The 25,359-nt window shown below is 37.9% G+C and overlaps 1 protein-coding gene across 6 annotated transcripts in view; it reads left to right on the plus strand.

Annotated features, from left to right (window-relative positions):
- Positions 1–25,359, plus strand: part of ATP11C (ATPase phospholipid transporting 11C) — a 151,676-nt gene that overhangs the window by 80,625 nt on the left and 45,692 nt on the right. For all 6 annotated transcript variants that reach the window (XR_010379523.1, XM_064483253.1, XM_031445067.2 and 3 more), the window contains exons 6-15: positions 10,311–10,439; positions 12,180–12,283; positions 14,438–14,488; positions 15,434–15,498; positions 15,834–15,915; positions 16,853–17,003; positions 17,604–17,801; positions 22,160–22,321; positions 23,024–23,175; positions 24,144–24,215. Coding sequence is in view for 5 of the 6 variants with exons in the window: in XM_064483253.1 (XP_064339323.1) it covers positions 10,311–10,439; positions 12,180–12,283; positions 14,438–14,488; positions 15,434–15,498; positions 15,834–15,915; positions 16,853–17,003; positions 17,604–17,801; positions 22,160–22,321; positions 23,024–23,175; positions 24,144–24,215 (1,166 nt within the window). In the remaining variant the exon portion in view is untranslated. The remainder of the gene's footprint in view (positions 1–10,310; positions 10,440–12,179; positions 12,284–14,437; positions 14,489–15,433; positions 15,499–15,833; positions 15,916–16,852; positions 17,004–17,603; positions 17,802–22,159; positions 22,322–23,023; positions 23,176–24,143; positions 24,216–25,359) is intronic.

Below are 25,359 nucleotides of genomic sequence, written 5' to 3' on the forward strand. Positions count from 1 at the left end.
TGGCTATACCACTTTTTTTTTTATTGAGTTATAGTCAGTTTACAATGTTGTGTCAATTTCCAGTGTAGAGCACAATTTTTCAGTTATACATGAACATACATATATTCATTGTCGCATTCTTTTTCACTGTGAGCTACCACAAGATCTTGTATATATTTCCCTGTGCTATACAGTATAATCTTGTTTATCTATTCTATATATACGTGTCATCCATTCATCAGGTGATAGACATTTAGGTTTTTTCCACCTTTGGGATATTAGGAATATTGGTGGTATGAGAACATTCATGTATAAGATTTTATTTGAATACCTGTTTTCCATTCTTTTGGGTATATACCTAGGAGTAGAATTTGCTAGGTCCTGTGGTGACTCTATGTTAACTTTTTCACAAACTGTCAAACTGTTTTCCGTAGCAGCTTTGCCATTTTATATTCCACCAGCAATGTGTGATAGTTCCAAGCTATTGTTATTTTTTAATATCTCAGGCAGTTTAATTTTTTATTCAAATTAATCATTGTCTAGTATTACCCAATAAGATTTCTGTCGATAAATTTTAGCCTTGTCCACATCAAATAATACTTTTTGTTCTCAACAGATTTTGTTTTAACTAATAGTAAACTACTTTTTAGAGCAGTTTTAAGTCCACAGCAAAATTGAGCAGAAATTATGGACCTCCAGTGACACATCATTATCACCCAAAGTCAGTAGTTTAGGTTAACATTCACTCTTGGTGTTAGACGTTCCGTGAGTCTGTACACGTGTATAATGAAGTGTGTCAGCCATCATAGTGTCATACAGAACCGTATCACTGCCCTAACAATCCTCTGTGCTCTGCCTCTTCTTCCCTTTCTCCAACCTCAGGTCACCACCCTTCTTTTTCTTTTTTTAACTGTCTCCATAGTTTTGCCTTTTTCATAATGGCATGTAGTTATAGTCATACAGTATGTAGCTTTTTCAGATTTGGCTTCTTTCACTTAGTGATATTTATTTAAGCTTCTTCCCTCTCTTTTCATGGCTTGCTAGCTCACTTCTTTTTAGCACTGAATAATATTCCATTGTCTAGGGAGTGTGATTACTGGATCATATGGTAAGAGCATATTTAGTTTTGTAACAAATTTCCAGGCTGTCTCCGATGTCGATACCCATTTTGCATTCCCATCAGCAGTGAATGAGAGTTCCTGTTGCTCCACATGCTGGCCAGCATTTGTTGTCAGTGTTCTGGATTTTGGCCGTTCTAATGGGTGTATAGTGATACCTCATTTTTGTTTTAATTTGCAGTTCCCTAATGACATAGCGTTAAAGTGTTTTCTCTCATTTTTGTTTGACATGATGTTGAACATATTTTCATATGCTTACTTGCTGTTTGAATATCTTCTTTGGTGAGGTGTCTGTCAGGTCTTTTGTCCATTTTTTAATCAGATTGTTCGTTTCCAGATTGTTATTTTAAGAGGTGGTTGTTGTTGTTTTGTATTTTTGGATAGTAGTGCTTTATCAAATGAGTCTTTTACAAATATTTTATCCCAGTCTCAAGAGATTATTTTTATTTTCTTTTGTCATTGTGATAAAAAACACATAAGACTAAATTTGCCATCTTAAATTAATCATTTTTAAGTGTACAGTTCAGTAGTGTTAAGTATATTTACATTGTTGTACAACAGATCTCTAGAACTTTTTCATGTTACATGTAACACTGAGACTATATCTAATAAATACTAATTAACAGTGCCTCTAGCCCTTGCTAAATACTTTTCTACTATTTTGACTACCTAAGAGAGATACTTCCTCCCAGAGGGATCTAGTATTTGTCCTTTTGTGACTGGCTTATTTTGCTTACCATAATGTCATCAAGGTTAATCTATGTTGTAGCATATAAAAGAATTTCCCCTTTTTTGAGGCTACACAGTACTCCATTGTATGCATATACCATATTTTCTTTATCAGTTCATCTCTTGATGGACATTTGGGCTGCTTCCGCCTCTTGGCTATGTGAATAATGCTGCAGTGAACACAGATGTACAAATAACTCTTCAAGATTCTGCTTTGAATTAAGTTAGGTATATAGTCAGAAGTAGAATTTCTGGATCATATGGTAATGGTAATTCTATTTTTAATTTGTAGAGAAACCTCCATAGTGTTTTATATAATGGATGCACAAGGCTTTCAACTTCTCTGCATCCTCTTTAGCACTTGTTATTTTCTGTTCTTTTTATAGTAACCATCCTGCTGGTGGGTGTGAAATGATCATCTCATTGTGATCTGGATTTGTATTTCCCTAATAATTTGTGATATTGAGCATCTTTTCATGTGCCTGTTGGCTATTTGTATATCTTCTTAGGAGAAATGTCTGTTCAAGTCCTTTGCCCACTTTTTAATCAGGGTGTTTATTGTTGAATTGTAGAAATTCCTTATATATTCTGGATATTAACTCCTTATCAGATACATGACTGGCAGATATTTTCTTCTGTTCTGTAGGTTGCCTTTTCACTGTTGGTTACTGACTTTGGTGATGTAGTCTCATTTTCTAATTTTGATTTTTTTCCCTGTGCTTTTGGTGTCATGTTCAAGAAGTCATTGTCAAGTCCAGTGTCCTAAAGCTTTTCCTTCATGTTCTTCTAGGAGTCTAATGGGTTCAGGTCTTAAATTTAGATCTTTAATTCATTTTGAGTGAACTTTTGTATATTATATATAAGGTAAGAATCCAACTTTATTCTTTTTCATGTAGATATCCAGTCTTCCCAAAACCATCTGTTGAAGAGACTGTCCTTTCCCCACTGAATGACCTTGGCACCCTTGTTGAAAATCATTTGGCCCTATGTGCAGGAGTTTATTTCTGGGCTCTCTATTCATTGGCCTATATAACTGTCTTTATGCTGTTGTTTTGTAGTATGTTTTGAAATCTGGGAATGTGCGACCTCCAAGTCTGCTCTTCTTTTTCAAGATTGTTTTGATGGGGAGAGTATAGCTCAATGGTAGAGCACATGCTTAGTTAGCACGCACTAGGTTCTGGGTTCAATCCCCAGTACCTCCATTAAAAATAAATAAATAAGTACATCTAATTGCTCTCACCCCAAGAAAAATTTTTTTTAAAAGATCATTTTGGCCATTCAGGGTCCCTTGAGATTGCACATTAACAGTATTAAGTCTTTCAAACTATGAACATGAAATGTCTTTTCATTTATTTGTGCTATCTTCGTATGCTTTTGTAGCTTGCTTTTGTAGCACTGCTCTTGTAGCTTTCAGTGTAAAACGCTTTAACTTCTTTGGTTAAGTTTGTTCCTAAGTATTTTATCCTTTTTGATGCTATTGTAAATGAGATTGTTTTCTTAATTTCCTTTTTGGTCTGGTCATCATTAGTGTGTAGCAATGCAACTGACTTTTGAGTGTTGATTTTATTTCCTGTAAATTTGCTGAATTCATTAGTTCTAACATTTTTTGGTGTGGAATCCTTACAGAGCTTTTTACATATAATATAATATCATCTGTGAACCAGGATAATTTTACTTCATCTTTTACAATTTGTATGCCTTTTTTTCCTTGTCTAATTTCTCTGCCTATAACTTCCAGTACAATGATTAATAGTGCTGGAGTGGGCAGCCTTGCTTTTTTTTTTTCTGATCTTAGAGGTAAAGCTTTCAGTCTTTCCCCATTGCATATGATGGTAGCTGTGGGCTTTTCATATACAGCTTTTTGTTATGTTGAGGTCATTTCCTTCTTTTCCTACTTTATGAAGTGTTTTTATCATGAAAGGCTGTTGAATCGTGCCAAACGCTTTTTCCTGCATTGATTGAGATGATCATAATGGTTTTTGTCCATTGTTTATGTGTTACAATACATTTATTAATTTTCACATATATCCTTGGATCCCAAAGATGAATCTCATTTGGTCATGGTGTATGATCATTTTAATGTACTCTTGAATTTGGTTTGGTAGCATTTTGTTTAAGACTTTTTGCATCAGTATTCCTTAAGGAAATTGGTTCATAGTTTTCTCATAGTGTCTTTTCCTGGTAATGGTATCAGGGTAATGCTGGCCTCATAGAATAAGTTTGAGGATGTTCCCTTCTGTTTGATTCTTTAGAAGAATTGGGAAGGATTATTATTTCTTTAAATGTTTGGTAGGATTCTCCAATGACATCATCTGATCCTAGGCTTTTCTTTTTGGGGAGGTGTTTGGTTCCTGCTTCAATCTGTTTCTTCATGATTCAGTTTTGATAGGTTGTTATGTTTCTAGGTATTTATCCATTTCTTCTAGTTTATCCTATTGGGAGGATTTGTAATTGACTATAACTGTCATAGTCTCTGATAATCTTATTTCTCTGGTATCAGCTGTGATGTCTTCTCATTTTTAGCAGTTTGAGTCTTTTTTTTTCCCTTAGTCTAGCTAAGGGTTTGTCAATTTTGTTGATCTTCCAAGGTATTTTTAAAAGAATATTTCTGTATGAATATGGATTAAAGTATGAAAGCTAATTAAAATCAAGATCCCCAGTAAAAGAGAAGATGGGTAGAACAGAAAGAGAAGAAGGTAGGTGAAAATACCATTCCAGAATGATTTGGGGCTATGGTTTGAATTCATTAAAAATGATCATCTACTCCCTATACTTTCATCAAGTATTATTACTGCTGAAATATTTATTAAATACTCAGGAATAAGTTCTCCATATCCCCAGCAATAAGTAAATTGTCTTGTAGCCTCTTATAGTAATGATGGGAGGAAAACTGCAGAGTGGGAGGGTTACCTGAGTTTGACATAGAATGTCTTTCCTTCACTCTTTTTTCTTTTCTCCATTCTCTGCATCCCAGAGGGGAAGACTGCATTATGAACTAGAATGGTCAGGATCTGAAGTTTCCAAGCCAGTCATAGAAACTCAACTTTTTGTTCAGCACAAGAACCCAAGGGCAGACTAAATGATTCATAGCAGTAAATCTGTTGCTCCCAGGGCAGTAAGTAAAATTGTAAAGCAAGTAAAAGTCTCCCACATCTTTCCCTTTCTTTCATTTCATCTTTCTGATTTTGCTGTCACCCCAACTGACTTAGAAGGACCCCTATCTTCCACCTTCCCTTCACCAAGCCACTTTGCCTTGAGGCTGACTTCAGCCAGGTATAGTCTTAATTACATCTGTTGATGCTGTTGTGTGAACTGCTATTTGAGCCTTTCCTGGAGTATTTGTGTGTGGAAAGAGATGCTTATAAACTCAAAGTGTCTAAATGTTTGATTGCTTGGCTGGAGAGTGCAGGGACTATTAATTATTGAGCAGGAGAGTGATTTGTTCTGTATCCTCAACACAATGGGAACATTTTGAAGGGTTTCAAAGCTAGGGAGTGACTTGATCTTACTTTAAAAAAAAAAAAAGACAGCTCTGGAAAGTTAGCAAAGTAGAGGCATGAACAAGAGTGGAATCAGGGAAACCAGTTAGGTGGCTACTGCCATAGTATAAGCAAAAGATAATACGAGCTTATATTATGATGATAGTGTAGAGATGACAATAAAAATAGTTGTTAACATTTATTGTTACATAAATAAGCCAGGCACTCCCTTTTACGTACTATTAACTCACTTAATCCTTACTTTACAACAGTCCTATAAAGTAGGTACTTTCGCTATCTCTACAAATGATGCAACTGAAGCACAGGGAGGTTAAGAAACTTGATCACAACTAGTAAATGGGGAAGCTGGGGTTTGAATGGAAACAAGTCTGGTGCAAAGTTCATGCTCGTAACCACAACTTTGTCTTTATATATATACTTAGGATACCTTTTGTTTTGTTTTGTTTTGTTTTGTTTTGTTTTGTTTTTAACTGACAGATCCTGCCTCAGGTTTATTTGCACAAACAGCACAGGTAGACATGAGCCCCATGCAGACAGCAGCCTAGGGGTCACATTAGTCCTTATATCCTCACATCAGTAGATGAAAGCCTCTACTCTGGAGCTTTTGTGGGGGCCTGGGCGCCTTTGGGAGACTGAGACTGAGCCTGAGCCTGAGCCGGAGCTGCAGCTGTGACCTTGGTCTGAGCCTTGGCCTTGGCCTTTGGCCAACAGAGCCTGAGACCCTTGAGAATGCAGGCACAAGCACATCTCCTGAGCTTGGGGTGAGCAATGCAGGCAAGTCAACTGAGCCTGCGGCTGCTGTCCTTTGGGATCTTGGGCTTGACCTCCTTGGGCTTTCCGAGAGCCCTGACAGCCTCAGCACGTGCGCTCATGGCCTTGGCGTTGTTGGCCTGCATCTGCTTCAGGCCCTTCTTGGTGTGCTTCTTGGCAAAGCGCATGTTCCTCAGGAACTTGGGGTCCACCCCCTTAAGAGATTCATATCGTTGTGATCGGGGTTTTTTGATGCCGTTTCTGTGCCTGGGACTGGTTGTGTGTGGTGTGGTTCTTCGACTTGGCCATGTCTGCACCAGAGCCGGGAGATCCAGGATACTTTTTGGAGGTAGAGGATGGACTTGTTAATGTTATTTGATGAAGGGAGTGAGAAACAGAGCAAAAAGGAATAAAGATAGCCTCCTTGGTTTTGGCCTGAGTAGCTAGATGCATTATTAAATAGTGCTGTTCAACAAAATGCTGGTGCTGTTAAATCAGATGGTGAAGACTGGGTGAAGAACAGGTTAGGAAGAGAGGTGGGAGTGAAAGGAAATCAGGAATTCAGTTGGACCATGTTAATTTTGAGATACCTATTAGACATCTAGATGGAATTGTCAAACCTGGAGCTCAGAGATGTTTTAGGTGGAAACAGAAATTTGGCTGGAATCATATAGAACCTAAGGAAGTGAAATAGGCCTTGAAGAATTCCAATGGAAACACACAGTTATTTGTGAGGGAGACAGTATGGATTTTGGCATTAGAAACATTGGAATTCTTCAGGTTTACTGATTTTCTCCTTTGTTGTATCCAGTCTGCTGATGAGGCCATTAAAGAAAATCTTTATCTCTAATATCTTGTTTTTCATTTCTGACTTTTCCATTTGCTTTTGGGGGGGGTAGTTTCTGTCTCTCTGCCCAAATTCATCATCTGCATATGCATGTTATTTGTCTTTTCTGGTAAATACTTTAATATCTTAATTATAGCTATTTTTATATTCCTGTTTCATAATTCCAAAATCTGAATATTTCTAATGCTGGTAGTGTTGACTCTTTTGTCTTTAGATGATAGGTCACTTTTGTCTTGGTTTTCTGCATCTCTTTTTTTTTTTTAATGGAATTTTGGACAGTGTATGTAAAGAATGCTAGAGACTGATGTAGGTCAACAGTGTGTTCTGAAATGGGCACATCTCTTCTGTCAGCCCATTAGTGTTGGGGGTTGAGTTAGCCTAGTCAGGAGCTGGCTGGCTTTGGTTTTTGTAGTAGCTGTTGATACTTTCAGCCCACCATTGGACTTTATAAATTCCTAGAGTGCCAGATAGCCATCACTTTACATGGGATCCTGGATGTCAGAGGGTTTTTCTCCGTGTTCTGATCCACTCTCTGCTTTCAGCAGGTCCTACATCCCTGAGACATAGTGAATGCCTCTCTCTGCGCTTTCTCCTCTCCCAGTGACAGATTGCTCTTTCTTGTTATTCACTGCAAGGCTCCTGGTGGGAACAGAGTAGCTTCTTGGTTCTCCTGCTCTGTCTCAGTATTAGGCAGGTTTTATGCACCTTTGCCTCAGGGTGGAACTTTCTCAATACTCTCCCCCGCCTCCACTGCAACCTCGTGGCAGCTGAACTCTGCCTTTTATCAGTACTGGGCCAGTATGAGTGGGCTTCCTGTCCCATCCCCAGCAGCACGTGGCTTTGCTTCCATCTCTCCTCTAGCAGTAGTCATGTTTCCCTGAGACTGGGCTGGATTGGGGGGGTGGGGCGCGTTTCTTGCCTTTTTCCTAGACACAGATGGCTTTGGCCTCATATGAGGCAAGTGTCCACAGCTCTGGCATATTTTGTGTCTGTTCTCCACAGCAGTCAGTCACGACCTGCCTACCTGCACCAGCGAGGAAGGCTCTGTAGGTCTCCTGTCCTCACGGTTTTTCATGAGCACCCACTGGATGCTGACAGAGAAAGAGCTGTTGGTGGTTATGGTCTCCTCTTTTCTCCCAGGCTGCCAGGGCTTTAAACTGTCACGTTAGCTCCTACCAATCGTTTTACGATTGATTAAAAATCTAGTTCTTTTCTTCTTACGCACTTTTACAGCAGCCATCTCTTCCTCCTGTGCTTTGTCAGCTGTGAAACAGTTTACGTCTCCTGTCTCTCCTCAGAGGGACTTTTCACCTTTTGAAATTCAGTTTAGTTGGTTGCCCTGAAACCATAGCTCTCTGCTAAACTCAAACAAAATATGATTCTCTTGATTACCTGGCTTTTTCTAATATTTATGATGAGGGATAGTCATGTCTCTTGTGGCTTTGAACATGCTAAGTGGAAACAGAGCTCCAAAGTTGATTGTCTAACTGGACCATGTTGCTCCTTTTCTTTAAAAGCCCTTTCCCCATTCCCCTTGTCTTCAGGATGAAGCCTGGACTCCTGAGCCTTACCTGTCAGGCTTTTTGTGATCTGACCCCTGTCCATCTTACCAGCCTTAGCTTGCACTCCAGATGCAGAGACCTTTATGGTCCATACCTGAACGAATTGTAAAGGTTATAGAAGAAATTCTGTATGTGGTTTTTATTTATCAGTGCTGAGAATCATCTTCCATCCATTAATGAGCATTTCCTTCTTCTAAGATGCTTTGTGATTTTCTTTGTCAGAAACAGACATGCAGACATAGTAAGCAATCTTATGGTTACTGGGGGAAGGGAGATGGGAAGGGATAAATTTGGGAGTTTGAGATTTGCAAATGTTAGCCACTAAATATAAAAATATATTAAAGAAAAAAAAGTTTTTTCTATATATCACAGGGGACTATATTCAATATCTTGTAATAACCTTTAATGAAAAAGAATATGAAAAGGATTATATGCATGTATATGCATGACTGGGACATTGTGCTGTATACCAGAAATTAACACATTATAACTGTCTGTACTTCAATTAAAAAAAAAGATTTTGTTTATTTTTCTTCTGTGTATTTAAGCATAGGTTTCGGTTTTATGTAAGCAACATAAGTGTTTATGTAAGTGAGGAAAGAAACAGCCAACAAAATATTATTTACAGATTAGTTCCATTATTGATGCTGTTTCTCTTGACTACTGATTAAGATTGGCAGAGAAAATAAAATTGTTCCTGAAATTGATCTTGAAATCCTGATCTTCTGCCAAATTATGTAGCAAAGAGAAGGCAGGTGTATATATATTAGTTCAGCATTTCACAATCAGTATGTCCAAGTTGGTGGGCCAGATGTTGATTCCCTTCTAAAGTGGGTTGTTTTCTGCCACCAGCAGCCTCCTCCCTTTATCTGGGGTGCTGTACAAAAGTGTTAATTATTATTTTCTCTGTGTGCCACGGTGTGAAGAATGTTGGGATGCGTTGGACTGAATTATTCCTTTCCTTCTTTCAAAAAAATTGTTATGACTATTCATAAGTTGAAAGTAAAGTAGTTGCAGAGTATTGGTAATAATTATAATTATCAACTATTAGATGGTGAAGGTGTACCAGGCACTTTGTGAAACACTTTACCTGTATCCTCATTTCGTACTCAAACCAATCCTATGGGGTAGTTGCAGTCTAGTTGTGAAGATCTATGTTTTAATCATTATGATTTATTTCCTACATTATTTAATTATCTGCACTAGAAATTGTTCATGATTTCTTCTCTCATGTTTTTCCTCTACTTGAGCTTTGGGTACTTGCTGACAGCAGAATTGTTGGAAAGTGACCTATTTGAAAAAAAGGGTTTTTTCAAATGTTACAGGAAAAATAAACACCTCTTCAACTGAGATTTTCTGAGCACTGAAGAAAGAACTGTCACCCAGCAATAACAGCTATTATCACATGGAAGGCAAAGCATTTTGAAATATTTATCCCTGATACAATGTGGGGGTGTGGCTGCCCAGTGTTCATGAAATGTTCAAGTTAAGATGTGTAGATTTCCTTGATTGATTGATAATGTGATAATGATCACTCTCTTATCAAACACCAATTCCAGAAAAATGAAAGAGCAAAAGAGTCCCTGGGTGCTAAAATCATTTATTAGAGATTAAAGTTCAACTAAGGTCATCTGAAAACATGAGTCCTTGTGACCTTAAGGGCGATTCAGAATGTTGAGTAATATTCTTTTATCACCTTTCGTGTGGTATAGGATTCTGAGCCCCAGAGAGGAAGAGGTCTCTTGCTACTGTTTTGACTTTGAGATACAATAAATGCTTTGTTTGGAATTAGAAATGTTTATATTTCTTTTTCTCTCTATACTAGGTCGGGGATGTAGTAGAAGTACAGGCAGATGAAACCTTCCCCTGTGATCTTATTCTTCTATCATCCTGCACAATTGATGGAACCTGTTATGTTACTACAGCCAGTCTTGATGGGGAATCCAATTGCAAGGTAATGGAGACGGGCTCAGGATGGTTAATCATACTCCTTCCCACTGCCCCTAATCTTTTATCTTATTTTTTTCTACTTGTGTATGTTTTGTATTTGAAGACAGCTTTTATACAATTGTCTTTGAACTTCTAAGCAGATACTCAACTTTGGGGGAAAGGGTGGTGTTGAGTGAGGAAATCCACACCCCAAATAAAAGCCACCACATTTTTTATGGCACTGCTTGCATTTAATATTGACATTAACCCATTCAGTATTTTATTTAGGCTTTTAAAAAAGAGAGTAGTCATAGGCTGAAACTATATAGCTATAAAAATAACTTCACCCTCAGGTACTCTAACCTTACAGTTTGATCTATTTTTATTTTAAAGTGAGGAGTATCTTCTTTAAAAAAATGTTTATTCCTGGCATATAGAAAGTCTAACCTGGAGTAGTTTGATTACTTTTTTAAAATACCTTAAGGTTTAGTTTGGCAAATATTTTCTTTATTGCAAGTAGGAAGAATTATAAATGTTAGAGTAAATTTGTTCAACCAGAGGCTACCTTACTTCCCTGGTACCTCAGGGCACAGTCAGTTCTTGGCTATCTTCCAGAGCTCCACAGGGCTAAAGATGTAGCCTCTATACGCTGCCTGTAAGGAAGGGTACGCATGTACTCACCTCTGTGTGTATCCTTGAGGGCTTTCCTCTGCCGGTTTATTCCATCTGGAGTTGAGGACCAGGACTCAGTATGTGGAAAAGGAACTTAAATGCCTATTAGATAACTAATTTTGTACTTCACATGCATAGTGATGAACTAATTCCATTTAAACTGTTCAAAAACAAAGTTACATTTGACGGAATGTCAAGATAAAACTCAAGAAATCGACCTGAAGATTCCCTGATAGGGAAAAAAGTTGTTTAGAAGAAGAAAACTTTCAGGTGGCTTCTTTTTTCAATTAAGTTGATCAGATCAAATCACCTAAAAGTACATAGGTTTTCAAAGTCAGGAGACAGTTTTAAATATAGCTCAGCCAGATCCATAATATTCTCCAAAGACTGTGCAACAGCTTTCCCTTCTGCGTAAGTGGTGCAGTCTTTGAGTCTGCATTAGCCTTTCCTTGTTGATTTATAAATGGGTTCATTGGAGTTGCCTTGAGTTCTGGGTCAATGAAGTACATGGTATACATTAGAATATTCTGTCTGACTAAAGCAAGACACATCATCTCCCTGCTCCTCATATGAATTGTAGCCACTTGGAGCATTTTCAAGATCAATAATTATGCTATTTGTGTGATGGGAACTATATTTTTCTTTCTGCTGGCAAAACATTAGCATTCTTATGACCAAAAGGGTTATGTTCAATTCTTACATGTATGTTAACATCGCCATACACTATGGTGAGCAAAATAATAGGTCACACTTCTATAAATAAGAGGAAAACATAGATGAATTAAATTTTTCATGGGGTTTTCAGTTAATTATATGCATGCTACAAATGGAATTCTCTGCTGTCAGCATCAAGAAAAGCTTTTAGTTTTCTCATTATCTTTAAAATCCCTTTGCAGCAGGGTTATATTTCTAATTATTTGCAATATATTTTAAGAATAATACTGTAAAATTTATTTAGTGGGAAATATGCGTCAATATTTATATTATTCTGCCAAAACCTTTTACTAGAAATAGACTGTGTTCCTGAAATCAGGTGGGTGTACGATTACACTTTTTTTTGGCTGTTTTTGTTTTTTCTTCTGCTTTCATCTAGACACATTATGCGGTACGTGACACCATTGAACTGTGTACAGCCGAATCCATTGATACCCTCAGAGCAGCAATTGAATGTGAACAGCCTCAGCCTGACCTCTACAAGTAAGAATTACCTGCATTTTACTGCCGTCTGATAGCTTTGCTTCTCTTTGCCACTAGTACTGCAAAGAAACACCCACCACTTACCAGCCTCCTTTCATTTGTGTTTTTATGAGCTGTTTCTTCCTTCTGGCAGGGAAATGAATCAAATCAGCCTCGTTCACTACCAGCCTAAGATAAATCATTGTGGGCCCAGGCATCTTACTTGTGGTTTTTCTTTTATTATTGTTATTTGTAAACAGGGTCATCCATCGAATTTTAAGATTGTTTCCCTAGAAAGCTGATATATCAGACTCATGCATTAACCAGCATTAATTAAAACAAAAATAAACCACTTTATGTGTCATTCAACATTAAAGAGAGAAAACAATAGGGGGCCATGCCATTAGTAGGCACTCTATCCTTTTTTTTTCACGATCATGATAAACTGAGTATTACAAATAGGCTGTTTCTTGTCAATAGTAAACAGTTAAGTTGAGGGACCAGTGAAATGGTATGATTCCCTCTATTTTGCTATATTTAAGCTTCCTGGAATCAATTTGCTGATTCACAGTCATAGTGGGTTTTCAAAAATTTGGCATTTGGTTTTTAAGACTGGTTAGTTTGGTTAATTAGGGCATGGTGTTAAGGAGGTTTAAATAACAGGTTTTATCCCCAAGTGAGCCAATTAATTTTGTTTTAGGCCACCATTACAGATGGCATCCGTTACCCATGCCAGCCATCTTGTTAATGAATGCTGTGGGTCATATGGGAGACCAAATGGTTGGATGTGGCTTACAACAACGCCCAGTAGTGGAAAAACAAAGTATTCATCCTGCTATAAGGATGATACCCTCCCTCCTTTCCATCATTCCTTCTTTCCTTTTTCCCTTCTGTATCCACCTTGATAGTAGGAACTTAGGATCACAAAGCAAAACAGCTGTTCTCTGCCATTCGAGAGCTCACAGTTTGCAAAAGGGATAAAACTGTAAAGCTAGGCCTTTACAGTACAGTGAGATAATAAAGGTGAGTAAAAGGCTCATGGAATCACAGAAGAGGGAGTGACTGATTTTGCCTGAGTTAGAGAATAATATACATCCTTGCGTATTTGTGGGGTAACTCCTAGATTTTTCAGTTACCTTACGTGTGAAGGAGATGTTTAGTGCAGAGAAGGTTATTCTTAATTTCTCTAGACTAGTTTGAATACCCTGGCTATGTGACTTCAGAATACCTTACACTTCTCCCCACCCTAGTGGGCATCACTTACACATTGTAATTGCCTTTTTTCTTGTCTGTTTTGGAGCAAGGAACACGTTTTTCTTGGTTATCAGTATATCTCCAGCACCCAGCACAGTACTGGTGCAGTTAATACAAGGTGAATGAATGAGCAGACCTTCATATTTTGTGTATATAGTAATAATTCTTCAATTTTTCTGAAAGGAATTATAACATAAATTATAAACTACTCATGACATTCTTGTTAAGGAGGGTTAAGGCCTCTTTATCCCATTTTTTGGAACTGCAGATTACTATGTGCATAGTCATATTAAGTGATCAGACCAAGTTCAGTATTGAGCTGCAAGACACAGTTGGGGACTTTCCAAGATGGTGATCAAGTGTTCCCTGAGACTAATGTGCTGGTTCTCAAAGGGTGATCCCAGGCCAGCAGCACCAGCAGCACCTGGGAACTTGTTGGAAATGCAAATTCTTACTAAGCTTGGGAATGGGGTGCAGAAATCAGTGGTTTAATAAGCCCTCCAGTGATTCTGTTGCATGCTCAAGTGAATGAGCTCCTGAACTAATGGTTTTGAAAATTAGATTTTAGCACCAGAAACCTTTCTTCACATGAATGTAAAATAGAAGCCCATTATCTATATAAAGTATAAACGAGGGGGGGAGTTGTGTGCATGCACAATGCCAAGTAGATCTTGAAAATCAACTTAGAATTTTTGTTTCCATTCTTATAATCCATAATATTTTTTAAATTAGATGAAAATGTTACGTACCTTATTGGTTCAACACAACGTTTTTTCCCCCCCAGAAATAAAATAGGCTTTTGTAGTTCATTCAGTCTCATCTCTTACTGTATTATTTGTATTTTGATTCATTCCCATCTTTGGGGTATATAGATTTTATCTGGATATGGAAGACATGTGTGCTACTATGTTCTTTTTGCAGGTTTGCTGGCCGAATCAATATCCGTAATAATAGTCTTGAGGCCGTTGCAAGGTTAGTTTGTTATTCCTTTAATCTGTCCTTTTGGGGGTAGGAGTGTTTCCTGTTTAAGCCCATTAAAATAGCTAAATATTTTCCTTTCTAGAAAAGGGTAAAGGTGAATAAACCTGGAGTAAAACCACTCAGGATCCCTCTGATGGGACTTAAGGAACCAGCCTTGTGGTTGGTGGGGCTGTGGTGGCAGAGGCTCTTGAGTGTGTGTGTCCTGGGAGGGGGTGGTGTTGGAAGTGATGCTGAGGGTTTGGGACTATCTGTTCCAAGCACTGTATTTATTGTCTTTGGTTGTGCAGTGCCTGACAGTATTGGAAGTATACCTGGAGAACAGTGTTTTAAGGGAGAGTAATTTAGGGACTAGACAATAGACAAAATGCTGGGAGAATGACTTGAACTTAAGTAAAATAAAAGGCTTAATCATTTATAATGAAACAGTTCATATATAAAGGGATGTTTTCTTCCCTCTTCTATCACCTGGTTAGTTATCCCAGCTTTTCCACTTGGCCTTTATAGCCAATACTCAAAAGGAAGTTAAAGACACACCGGGTGTCCAGTGATCTCCCACAAGGCGGGTTTATGATCTATAAATAAGTCAATGTGTCTTTCCTGCCTTGACAGTTGCTTTCCCAGTCTTTTACTGTCACCTTTTCTTTCCATTTCTTGCTGTCTGTGACTCAGTCCTTTTCTTTCTGTGTGTCTCTTTACCTCTGTTTGTTGCTGGCGACTCCTGCCTGTACTGTGTGTGCCCCCATCTGTTCTGTACCTTCAAGTAACTTCAGAGGGAGGGTTCTTTCAGCTCGTCCTGCGTAGTAAGCATATAATATAAGGAGACAGATGCATTCTGTACCTTTTGGAGATAGATGTGTGTTAGGGCAAAGTATGTCCCCAAAGTTGATGATGCTGTTTATTGGGCTGTTTGGATAAGCTGTGTCATTTTTTATTTAGGTCGTTGGGACCTGAAAATCTCTTGTTGAAAGGAGCTACACTAAAAAATACCAAGAAGATATATGGTGAACAATTTTTAAGATATTCTTACTACAGATAATGCTTTTTAAAGCCTGTGCATAAATAGGGCAGTTAAAAATTGAACATGGCATTTAATTACCATTTAATCTAAACCTATTTTTAGGTGTTGGGAATTTATAAGATGTTAAACTAACTTGAAATATGACAAACTATATAGAATGAAAATTATACTGTAAATGGTGTAGCAACTGGTGAATAGAAGAGGGTTTAGAATTTCTACTTTTATAGATGAAAAAAATTTAGTAGATCCAACTGGGTGGGGAGTTGGTTGTCAATCTCATTTATAACCTGGTTCTCGCTCATTTCTGTTATTCTTTAGGAGTTGCTGTTTACACTGGAATGGAAACCAAAATGGCATTGAACTACCAAGGGAAATCTCAGAAACGTTCTGCTGTTGAAAAGTTAGTGTGCGCCACAATTTATTTAGTTGTTATTGAACGGAAATCGTTACTTCTCAGTAATTCTAAATAATAACCATGAGAAAAAAAATCATCAATTGTAATAGTGCTGCCATTTTGAGCACTTTTTATCTTCTAGAAACTGTGGTCAGTGATTTGTATGTCTGATTTGTTTTAATCCTCTGAGCAACTCTGAAGTAATTCCTGTTAGCTTGTCTACTTTACAGACAAAGAAAGTCTTAGAGATGATAAGTGATTTACCTAAGCTCACTTAGCTATTCAAGGGCAGTTTAGTTGAAACATAGATTTATTCTCTTTTGCTACTGGACAATGATTTGGGATCCTCTAGTTGCTATATGTAAGGAGGTTCTGCAACACAGATAGTAGTCTCCTGGCAGATATTGAAGTGGTACCTGACACACCTTCAAGCCAGTGGCCACTGGCATGGACCTCACTCTGTTGTTGGCATGGATAGCCAGTATCTCAGTGGCATCCTCTCCGTAACTCTTACTCTCAGAGTAAAGGAATCCACACTAAGCTTGAAGAATTCACCTTTGCTCCTCTATCCTCTATTCCAAACCTTTAATATTCAGGGAAACGGAAACAATCTAATTCTGTAAAAGTTGAGTAGGTAATGGTGTGTGTGTGTGTGTGTGTGTCCTGTCACTTTAGAGGATCCTCATTAAAGATGTGTTAAGCTAGTCAGCCATTGCACTCTGGGAAGCACTGGTGACCAACAAAGCTGGTCAAGGCTGGCTTTTCCTTTTTACCAGTCGACAGTAGGGCTTCAGCAGTGGTAACTGAGGTTCATCCATACAGACTTGTGATGGTTACATATTGTACACAGGAGAAGCTTTAGAAAACTGAACAGTTTCGTTTATACCTGGTTGATATCTTAAGTAATTAGGTGGTTTTTAAACCCCTGTATCTTCTTTTTCAGATCTATTAATGCCTTCTTGATTGTTTATTTATTTATCTTACTGACCAAAGCTGCAGTATGCACTACTCTAAAGTATGTTTGGCAAAGTACCCCATATAACGATGAACCTTGGTATAACCAAAAGACCCAGAAAGAGCGGGAGAGTTTGAAGGTAATTTGTTTTATGCTGAAAAATTTAACTCTAGCACATTGTGATCAAGCCACCCTTACTAAAGTGCTGCTCAGATGCTGATACCTTTTGTATTTTGATTTTCTCCTGGTTGTATGGTAACCCTAAGCCATTAACTATTTAAGAGGTTTTAGAGTGTTTTGGTTTTTAACCCTAGGTATCTATTCTTGTTTTTAACTCTTTCAGTTAAGAGTTTTAAGCAATTGGGCAAGAAGCTCTGACGTGTCAATGTAACATGAGCTTGTGGTATATCTTAATAGGAGGATAATGGATGCCTTCATGAAACCTTTGATCCTACATTCATATCGGGGGGGAGAGGAGCAGAGAGCTTAAGGAAATGAAAAAGTGTTAAGTCAAAAGGTACATTCACTGAAGAATAGTGACAAAATTCAGGGTATTTTAAATGGTGTTTTCACATACTGTGATAATTTTGACCGATGAGATAGTGTTGTTGGGATGTTTAATTTTTTATACCAAGAGCAGTGCTTACAACATTGAAATAAAAACATAGAAAGTCTTTATATTACACTTGCTGGATGGAGCTGTGCATTTAATTAGCATGAACTATTTCTTTTGTTTTAGGTTTTGAAAATGTTCACCGACTTCCTGTCATTTATGGTTCTCTTCAACTTCATCATTCCTGTCTCCATGTATGTCACAGTGGAAATGCAGAAATTCTTGGGTTCCTTCTTCATTTCATGGGATAAGGACTTTTATGATGAAGAAATTAATGAAGGAGCCCTGGTTAACACATCGGACCTTAATGAAGAACTTGGTCAGGTTAGGACATATTTTTACTTAAAATAAGTTAGCATAGTGAAAATACCTTTTCTTGTAGTCTGGATGACCAATGTATGTGACCATTTCACATTTGGAAGTGTGATTCAATGAAAATTCCTTTATACAGGCATGTCACGAAGACAGGCAATGTTTTTACAGCTATAGCATCTGTTATTTTGCAGGCATTTTTGAGAAGGGCCCCGGTTTATATATCAAACTTGAATATTAACAGAAATTCCCTTTAAAATTCACCTGGTCGTGATGATAGACTATGGATTAATGCCTTGGAACAGGAAACATGTATCTTCATCACCATCTATAATCATTTAGGAATGGAATATGGGGTAGTAAATAAAGCTATTTTATAAATGCATTTTGTTCCATAAACAAAATTGACCAGAGTTGCCCTGTTGACATTTTCTTGGTACATTTCTGATCAGATGGAGTTTAGACGTAGAAAGCAGAGTTGTTTATTCCAGTGCAATAATTTAAATGAAGGGAAGATGTGAGGGCTTTTTGCTTCATATACCAGTGTGGTCCAGGCTTTGACCTTATTTCTAACCCAGGTGTATTTGTTTCAAATACAATGCAGTCTAGCTGTAATTCTTCAAGTGATGACTACTTTGGTGGTTTTCTTATCAGTACTGAGAAAGTTTTCCCTTTGTCTGAATGTACTATGTGTCATGAAATGATCTTAACAAGCTGAGGGGATTTTTTGGCTTGCATTTAATTCTCATGATATTTAAAATGTCAAGGCTGTGGAAATGTCATTTCTGTGACTGGGGGATGCAAATTCAGTTAATGGAACTGTGTGGCTAGAGCAGGGCCTCACACTCCTCTTGAATGGTGCTGGTTTGTGTCTATACCTCTTCCTGAATTCACTCCACCTCTGGCCCCACTCTCTATTTCTGTTCTTTATACAACCTTTGCCTAAACCAGAGGACACTCGTGACAGCTACAGTCACAGGGGTGAAAGGACTCTCCAGATACCATCCTGTTGCGATCTGACACTAGGACTCCGGGATCCCAGACCATGGCATCTGCACCCCACAGCAAAACAAAGCCAGAAGTTTTCGTCCAGGCACCAAACTGTCCGAGTAGAATTGCTGACTAGCACAGATAGTAGAACACCTGTCATTCCACATGTGGCACCTAATTCTCACCAGAGACAGGATATACAGGCCAGGTCCCACTAGACAAAACTCTCAATTTTTCCTTTCAGATCTCCACCTCAGCAGATTCCATGTTTACCTATGGGAACGTAGGCTTTTTCTTATCACTTAGACTGTATTCAAACTGCAGAAAGTAAAGTAGAGCTTTGGGTAATGATCTGGTAAATTTGATCAGAGAGAAGAAACTACAGTTTTCATTTCAGCCACCACTTCTTTCCCCCACCAAACCTGCTTTTCTGTGTGTGATTGTCACTTAGTCAGATCACTAAGTCAGTCGCAGACCACCACTTCAGTTTATACAGTGAAAAACAAGTTGCCCTCACGATCGGCTTATATGAGCAGAAACTACCTGAAGGAAAATGCAAAGAAGTCTTGCAGTGGTTTCCTTGACCATTTAGCATTCAGTGGACTGGTGTGCAGGAAATTAAGTGCAACCTGTTTCCTCCTTGATGAGTCATAATTTAAGATCTACAGGGCTTTTATTTTACTTGAAAGTAGTGTCAGTTAGTTCCCATCAATACCATTACAAACACTTACTTAACCTCTTTCAAAGTGACCCACGCTGGCATTTTTTTTTTAAGGGAAGATATGTTTAGGACAGTGTTTGTGTCTGACTTGAGAAACAAAGAAATAGACTACTCAGTTCAGTTGGAAAAGAATGGGACCTTTTACGATCGGACATCAGTCGTTTAGACAACCAGATGGTTTCAGCCCATCTTGAAAAACTTGTGGGGCTAGCCTCTTCCCTCCTAGCCCCTCCCAGTCTTGCAGCTGTGCCTAATGGCATGTCTGAGTATATGCTCTGATTCTGCTAATTCAGTCCAGTGGCTATGTATTGAATTTCTGTGTTACCTAAGATATGTTCTTGGTATGAGGTTACGGTTACAAAGTAAACAAGAAATCCTCAAGTTGTTCACCACCTAGTTGGGAAAACACAGATATCGTATCCTAACTATGGCAATGTGGTCCTAATCTATCAGAAAAATTAAGGAATGTGAAATGATAGAAAGAGTACAGTATTGTGTGATTTTGGTCAAGTCAACAGCAATGACAACATCTATATAACACCTTCTAACACCTTCTAATTTACAAACATACTTAGTGATCTTTACAGCCTTGTGCAGCAGGTTTGATTATTTAAAGCTAATGTTTAAAGTTCAGAGAGATGAACAGATATTTTTCCAAGGTCACAACATTAGTAGGTGGTAGAACCGTGACTCCAGTCCAAGTGTTCCATTAGGTTGAACGATAGGAAAATTTTTGGCCAATTTTGACCTGTAAACTAGGTGATTTCATGTGTTCAACCTCTAGTCTAGGGCTCTTTCTACCCTTCAACATCTGTCTCACTTTAGGCTTTCTATCCATAAATGGATGACTTGGAGCTTGCTGATCAAGACGGGCCTTTCCAACAAGCCGGCTCAAACCTACCACTAAAGAAGAAGAGACTGTTGAGAGTCAGAGACAAACGGTAGCCTCTCACTCTTCAGGCCCCTCTCTTCTTTAAATATGAGGATACTTTTTACTAATAGCCAACCCTCTCCTCCTCTTTTCCTGAGTATAGGGCCCATATTAGATCAGTGGTTCTCAAAGTATGATCTTGGGACCAGCAGCATCAGCATCACCTGGGAACTTACTAGAAATACACATTATCCAGCCCCACCCCAGAGCTACTGATTCAGATACTCTGGGGATAGAGCCCAGCGGTCTGAGTTTTAACACGCGCCCTCCAAACTAGTGTGATGCAGATGACAGGTTGATAATTACTCTATCCAAGTACAGTTTGTTGCCTATACCTGTGAGATTAATTGTATAGAGACGATAACTGCACAAACTGTTGTATAGAGGAAAGCAATTGCACTTCGTATTTTTAAAGCTACTACCTTTGCTACCTAGAAACGAGTTCAAAATGGGTTAATGCTCATCCAAGTGCAAGAGGTGCAACAACCCAGGACAACCTTCGTGGGGGAAAGTGAAGGTTAATAATTTTGATCAGAGTAAAAACCCTGAAGAATTTCATTTTAATTGGAAAAATCTAGATGATACACAAATAATACCACTTGGATTAATTTAAAGAGAGAATTCAAACTTGGCTGGCTAACAGGAAAAAAAAGAGAGAAGATTGGAATGCTATATTTGTGCCAGTGCTGCTACCGTGAAAAGCTTTGAAAAATAATTAGAAAGCAACTACTGCCGCCGTCCATCCCTTTCTCCCTTACATAATAAAAACCTTCATCTTGTGCTTATGCTCGTTCCTGTCAGCCCATAATTTTAACTATTTAAGCAGAAATTGCCAAAAAGGAGGATAAAATTGTGGGTTTCCAAAAGCCAGATGTTATAAATAGAAGAGATAAAAACTTAGATAAATGCTCAGAATGGCTTATTTTACATGTAAAATTTGTTTCATAGCCTATTTTTTCCATTATCTATGAAAGTAAGCTTATATTATACTTTAACCTATCATTATAAACTCTGTCTTTTTTTAATTTGGAGACTTTTTTGAGGATTATCTGAAAATATACATAGTATGCAGAAAGAAGTTTCATTTATGTTTTTGATTATTGTTGACTTACTGTGTCTCCTAATTAAGTAACTGTTAACATTATTATTTCCCTTGTCTGTTTATATTCTGTAGCACTGAAATACATTATAGGACACATGCATTTTACTTCAATTCAGTATATTTATAGAAAATTTTACTTTTCAAGGAAAAGTTCTGTTACAGTCCAGTTAAATTCAGTTCCTGTCAAACATATTTTCTGTGTGAGTGTGTGTATGTGTGTGTGTGTGTGTGTGTGTGTGTGAGAGAGAGAGAGAGATTTAAGTGGCCAGTAAATTGTTTCCTGCTTGGGAAATTGACTTTACTTATGTTAATTTCTTTGCATCAAAACAGTAGGTGTTAAATTGAAGGGTTCTTAGTTTGGTAAAATAGCCACACTTTTCCTTCCTGTTAATCTCATAATTTGAGTAGGTCTACCTTAGACATGTGATAATATTTCAGCATCTTTAAAAATACTTGTTCATTTCTCATTCATTTGATAATATTGCTTCTGTAATTACCAGACATTTGACAGGTCTTTAGAAAAGGTGATTTTCTATGGGTATGAAAATAGCCCTGCTTTATAGCTAACCAAAAATTAGTCACACTGAAGAAAGTAAAAATGTTTATGTTTGTGTTCTTGTTTTTAGGTAGATTATGTATTTACTGATAAGACTGGAACACTCACAGAAAACAGCATGGAATTCATTGAATGCTGCATAGATGGGCATAAATATAAAGGTGTAACTCAGGAGACTGATGGACTCTCTCAAACTGATGGACCCTTACCATATTTTGACAAAGCAGATAAGGTGACATTTTCTGTGTTATACCATTTTACCTTGAGAAATCAATTTATATGGGCATATGTAATGTAATGCAAGTTACATAGTTAACATAGTAGAAATCAAGAATTTGGGTGCATGATGCAGACTTTTGAATAACCGCTTGTTTTTTGACTTCACCTTTCTTGTTTTATGTACACCTCTGAAATTTGTAAACAAGTAGAATTATAAGTAGAGAGAGTTGTGAGAAATGGCAGTTGGGTAAAAGTTTCACTTGACTGTGTGAGCATGATTTTTTGTGCTTTGTCTTTAAAAATATGAGCTGCTCCAAGAATGATGTCTATTGAAATCATTCAGGTCCCAGGAGTGTCTAAGCATTAAATGAACCAGAGTCTCCCTGCACCTGAGCTATTGCCAGGTTGTGAATTAGATACTGAGTGAACTCTCTGAAGCCACAGAGAAGTCACTGCTTTGGTATTAGGCAGCAGCACAGTAACCTGAATGAGTTAATGTAGCCCCTTGGGTGTGTTACCTGAGAACTAGGAATGTTGTTAGGTACTGGGAGGATATATGACTCATTTGAGTATTAGGAATTTATAAATTTCTGCTACTCAGTTTGTTAGAGGTCATAGCATTCTGTCACATTAATACCTTTTCTCTGTTCATTGACTAGTTAGCAAGTGATCAAAGTGAAAATAACATAGTCATTTTTCTGTTACTGTCCGACAGAATCGAGAAGAGCTCTTTCTGCGTGCCTTGTGTTTATGCCATACTGTAGAAATTAAAACAAATGATGCTGTTGATGGAGCTCCAGAATCAGCTGAATTAACCTACATGTCTTCTTCACCAGATGAAATAGCTTTGGTCAAAGGAGCTAAAAAGTAAGCATATACATTATGCTAGATGAATAATTTCAAAAGGTACAACGTTCTGCCTATAGTTAGTAATATGGTATTTTGCACTTCCAAATTTCTTAATTAAGAGAGTAAATCTCATGTGTTCTTACCACAAACAACAACAACAAAAACCCAAGGGACACAAGGAAACTGAGAAATGTTGGGATACGTCTCTTACCTTGATTGTGGTGATATCACAGTTATTTGCATGTTCTAAACTCATCAAATTGCACACAGGAAATACTTGCAGTTCTCCATCAGTTATACCTCTGTAATGCTATTTTAAATCCTGGAAATAAGTTGTAGATAAATACATTAGCATTTTTGAAGAGCAAAAAGAATTAAACATTTGTTCTTCTCTTGAGAAAGTGAAATCACAGGAGGACAGCAGTTTTGTTTTTTCTCTGTTTGCTTCAATAACCTTGTAAATATCTTTATTCTTGAATCAGGAGCCAAACTGCTTTATCTGAACTTTTGAAAAAATTCCCAAACCTAACCAATTAAGACCAAAAAGAAAATAGCAATGGATAGATGTAACTTGCATTACTATTTCTGCATTTCAGCCAGAAGTCCAAATGTTCATATTTTATTTTGGAAATCACTTTTCGTACAACACACGTTATTTCTGAAGTGCTCCCAGCAATTTTGACATCATTTGGTAACTGAGGGTCCCATTGTATCCATGAGGCCGAATGAGATTAAGTGACTAAAATGTCACCCCATGTGTTAGCTGCAGAACTGGAATTACAAATCGCCTCTTTTTTGGCTACAGTTTGTGACTGAGCATTGACTTGCTGTGTGTTATCATCTCAATGAGTAAAAAGAAGTACAGTTATAGACTGAGATCTTATGGAAGAGAAGAAAGCAATAAACAAATATGAATAACCCCCTGCAAGGGGAAATTAACCATTCGTCAGAGATACACAAAGGTCTTGTTTTATTGTTTTTGACAGGTATGGGTTCACGTTTGTAGGAATTCGGAATGGCTATATGAGAGTAGAGAACCAAAGAAAAGAAATAGAAGAGTAAGTAGCACTGTATGTTTCATGTTTGTCACTTCTTAACCTCACAGTCAACCTTAGATGGATTTAGGAAGGGCAGCAGAGGAAACTGTTTGCATCTGTAAGTGTAAGGCTCTGCTCTCCCAGATTGGAGTTTTATGTAAATTTTATGTAGTTGCAGTAGGAGAGGACATGGTTCATAGAGTGGCAGAAACTAGCATTTGCGGTGGAAACGATTCCAATGTTGTTCACATATGGGTCCAGGAGCCTGAATGAGAGTCTGCCTGGACTTTCTTTCAGAGTTTTAGATGCCCTTTCAGGTCTCCAGTGCACGCTACGAGAAAAGTCAGTGAACACGTGTGAAACCTCCTGCTGTCCAGAACCCAGCCAGTCATTCTGGGATGAGAAGCACTGCCAGTCACGGCAGCTTTTGTGTCAGAAGCTTTGCTTTCTCTAGGTGCTCAGGTGTGAGCCTCAGGGCAAGTACTCTGTGCAGCAGTCCCTCCATTTCCTTTTTCTTCTTATTTTGGGGGAGCTATAGCAACCCAAAAAAACAGAGCCACCTTGGCTTAATAATGGATTTTAGACTCTCTAATTAATTTGAATTCCTTCATCTGAACTTGAAGTATAGGCATCTTATCTGACTTCCATTCTGACCCCTAGCATGTCATGAGACCCATCTCAGAAACCTGTAACACATGTAGATTGCTTAGGAGATAGGCCCTTTGGGGAAGGAATATTCAAAAGCTAGAGGAAGGATCTCTGGCCTGATTGCCAGGAGCCCAGGGTCATTATCAAGAGTCCAGATTCCGGCCAGTTCCCCCACCTGGCCAACAGCGAATGAGATACTACATGTATATGTCTTATATAGACACATCCCAAAACCAGTGATCTGCTCGCTCCCGTCAAAGACAAGCTTTGTGGTGAATATTTTTAGGTCAAGTGCTTGTATCCAAGTTATTTATTTTCAAGAAAATATTTCCTCACTTTTTTTTCCTAGTAACTCTTATTTTTCCTCTTCTGCATCCTTTCATCTGATTAATACCTCAGCTATTCACACACAAATCTGATCATGTCATTCCACTATTCATACCCTTCAGTGGATTCCTGTTCCCTTAGGATAAAATCCCAAACCTCTGAAATGGCCCACAGTGTTCTCAGATTCCAG

This window comes from Camelus dromedarius, chromosome X (genome assembly GCF_036321535.1).
Source record: "Camelus dromedarius isolate mCamDro1 chromosome X, mCamDro1.pat, whole genome shotgun sequence".
NCBI classification, from domain to species: domain Eukaryota; kingdom Metazoa; phylum Chordata; class Mammalia; order Artiodactyla; family Camelidae; genus Camelus; species Camelus dromedarius.